Raw genomic sequence first — 2,938 nt, 5'->3', positions numbered from 1 at the left:
TTTTGCTTACATTTAGACTATTTTTAAATTTATTTTAGATAAAGAGAGTGAGAGAGCATGAGATGGGGAGAGGGGCAGAGGGAGAGAGAGAAAGAATCTCAAGCAGGCTCCATGTGCAGTGCAGAGCCTGATGCAAGGCTCGATTCAATGACCCTGGGATCATGACCTGAGGCGAAGTCAACAGTTGGATGCTCAACTGACTGAGCAACCCAGGTGCCCCAATTTAGACTATTTCTTTTAGATATTTTTCTAAAAATAGAATTACTAGATGAAAGAATGTTAACATTTACAAACACTCCAGTAAATTTTGTCAAATTGCTTTTTGGTACATTTGGGCCAATTTACAGTCCTACCAACTGTGTATGAGTATCAATCTCAGAATTGCATCAGTGGTCAGCAACATTTCACTTTTCTGTTCTTACTTATTTTATAGTAAAAGGAAATTTCATTGTGATTTTCATATGTATATTTTGATCTGTGAGACTGACAGTTTTCATGATTTTATTGGCTACTTTTTTCCTAGTGAGAGATAAAGGCACATCACAACCCAGGTCTATCAACAGCTAAAACCTCTATCCTTTCTTCACACCTTAGTGGCCTTCTAAAGCTGGAGTTACTTAGTGGACATATCTTCACTCAGTCCTAGCAGTCTCTGGAAGCCCAGTCTGAGCTCTTGCATCCTGAGTGCATAGACCATGGGATTGAGACCATGGGATTGAGTACTGACATTGTGCAGTACATTAAGGAGCACAGGGATTAGGGGCATATTTTTCTCTGCACGGTATGTGACAGACAGCACATTGATACCTGTATAGAAGAAGAGGATGAGAATGAGGTGGGAGCTACAGGTCCCCAGAGCTTTGATATTGCTTCTGGTGAGTTCAACCTCAGCACAGAGTGAAGGATTAACACGTAGGAAGAAAAAACCAGAGCCATATCACTCCCAATCAGGATCCATGCTAAGATCAGTTGGTAAAATTTGTTCACAGTGATGTCATTACAGGCTAGACTGGTGACCCCCAAATTAGAGCACAGGCAGTGGTCAATTTCATTCTTGGAGCAATAGTGTCTCTGGGCAGACAGTATTGGAACTGGGATAGTAAACAGTCCATTCCTGAGCACCATGAATCCTGTGGCTTTGACCACAAAAGTGTCAGTGACTATAGACAGGTATAGAAGGGGGTGACAGATGGCTATATATCTGTCCAATGCCATGCAGAGGAAGATACCAGATTCCATGAAGAAGAAACAGTGGATGGCATAGATCTGAGCAAAACACTCAGGGAGGCTGATGGCCTTGGCATCAAACCAGAAGATAGCCAGGATCTTGGGCATGATGGTGGTGGCCAGGCCCATGTCCACAACAGCCAGTATGCCCAGAAAATGGTACATAGGCACATGCAGCGTGGCCTCATGTTGGATGGTGATCATGATGAGGAGATTAGCACAAAGAGCTAAGAAGTAGAGCAGAGCCAGGGGCAGGGAGAGCCAGTGCTGCCACCCATGAATGCCTGGGAGCCCCATCAAGATGAAGTGGGAAATCTGGAGGCTAGAACTGTTGGTAACACTGGTGGGAGTATCCATAGCACAGGTGCCCCATTTGCAGTGTCTGTCCATAAAACTGGAATGACAGGAAGATTGCATTTGAGAATTTAGCTCAGGGTCCTGATAATAGAGACTCCCCCCAAATGATCCAGTTTCTTGTATGTGTGCATAACCCTCCACCTTTTTTGGCTCCTGGAAATATTCCACAGAGGAGCACTAAAACAAGTCAAAATTTATTCTAAAGGTAAAGTTTGAATTAGCCATTTATTATTACCACTCATGTTTCTAATAAGTATGTTCAAATACATATGTATCAAGAATAATCTTATTGCTAACAGATAACAAATACTAATATTTGATTTATTTCCATTATTTCCATTTTATAATTATATTTGTATTTCCAGTTTACATCATTATATGGAAATAATGTTGTATCCTGCCTTTGTGTTTCAGTAGTGTGTTCTAGGACATAAAATAGGAACTCAGTAAAAAATTATGACATGGATGAATAAATAAACCAAAACTTTCCAGATCATTAAAAGCAATGTGGAATTTTATATTTCTGTATTTGGCTGTTCCATAATTTACTCACCACTATTTTACTTTTCAGATTGTTTCCTTTGAGTAGGATTTTTTAAATGATACAAAAATGATACATACAAAGAACATCTTAAAATACTCTTTTTAGTAATATTTTGATTTTAACTGTCATACATGTAGATTGTTCAAATTCAAATAAAATTAAAAAAATATAAACAATGGTTACTAAGACTTCTGTGCTTAGGGCTCCCAAATTTCTTCCTTTTCACCACAGGCAGCCAGTAACCCAGTTTCTTAGGAATCCTTCCAGAGATAGTTTTTGCATGAACAAGAATATATGTATATGTTTTCTCATAAAAGACAAAAGCAAATGTTAGCATACTAATCATATCCTTTATCCTTTGTTTCCTTTCCTTTTCTTTCTTAACTTAATTAATTCGAGACTGTTCCCTATCACAAACTAGATATGCCACATTGCTAAGTGAATGATATTCTACCACATGGATATCTGATAATTTAATAAGAACTTCTGACATTCAATTTGTTTCTAGTATTTTGCTACTGTAAAAAACATGTACTAAATGTACTTGTTCATATATCTTTATGCATAAGTTTATAGGATAATTTCTAAGAATGAATTGCAGAGTGAAATGGAAAAAGAAAGATTTTGATTGATATTGCCAAATTGTCTTTCTTTTTTTTTGTTTTAACTTTATTTTTTATTTTTTAAAATTTACATCCAAATTAGTATATAGCGAAGCAAAGATTTCAGGAGTAGATTTCTTAATTCCTCTTACCCATTTAGCCCATACCCCCTCTCCCACAACCCCTCCAGCAACCCTGTTTGTTCTCC

General features: G+C 37.7%; 1 protein-coding gene across 1 annotated transcript; it reads right to left on the bottom strand.

Annotated features, from left to right (window-relative positions):
- Positions 1–613: 613 nt before the first annotated feature.
- LOC123602549 (olfactory receptor 56B4-like) lies at positions 614–1,584 on the bottom strand. Its single transcript, XM_045487037.1, is given in 2 exon segments — positions 614–864; positions 867–1,584. Coding segments are annotated over 2 exon segments (969 nt in total).
- Between the last annotated feature and the right edge of the window lie 1,354 nt (positions 1,585–2,938).

This window comes from Leopardus geoffroyi, chromosome D1, assembly GCF_018350155.1.
Source record: "Leopardus geoffroyi isolate Oge1 chromosome D1, O.geoffroyi_Oge1_pat1.0, whole genome shotgun sequence".
Lineage (NCBI taxonomy): Eukaryota > Metazoa > Chordata > Mammalia > Carnivora > Felidae > Leopardus > Leopardus geoffroyi.
The sequence above is the reverse complement of the archived record's forward strand: the minus strand, read 5'-3'. Positions and strand labels throughout refer to the sequence as shown.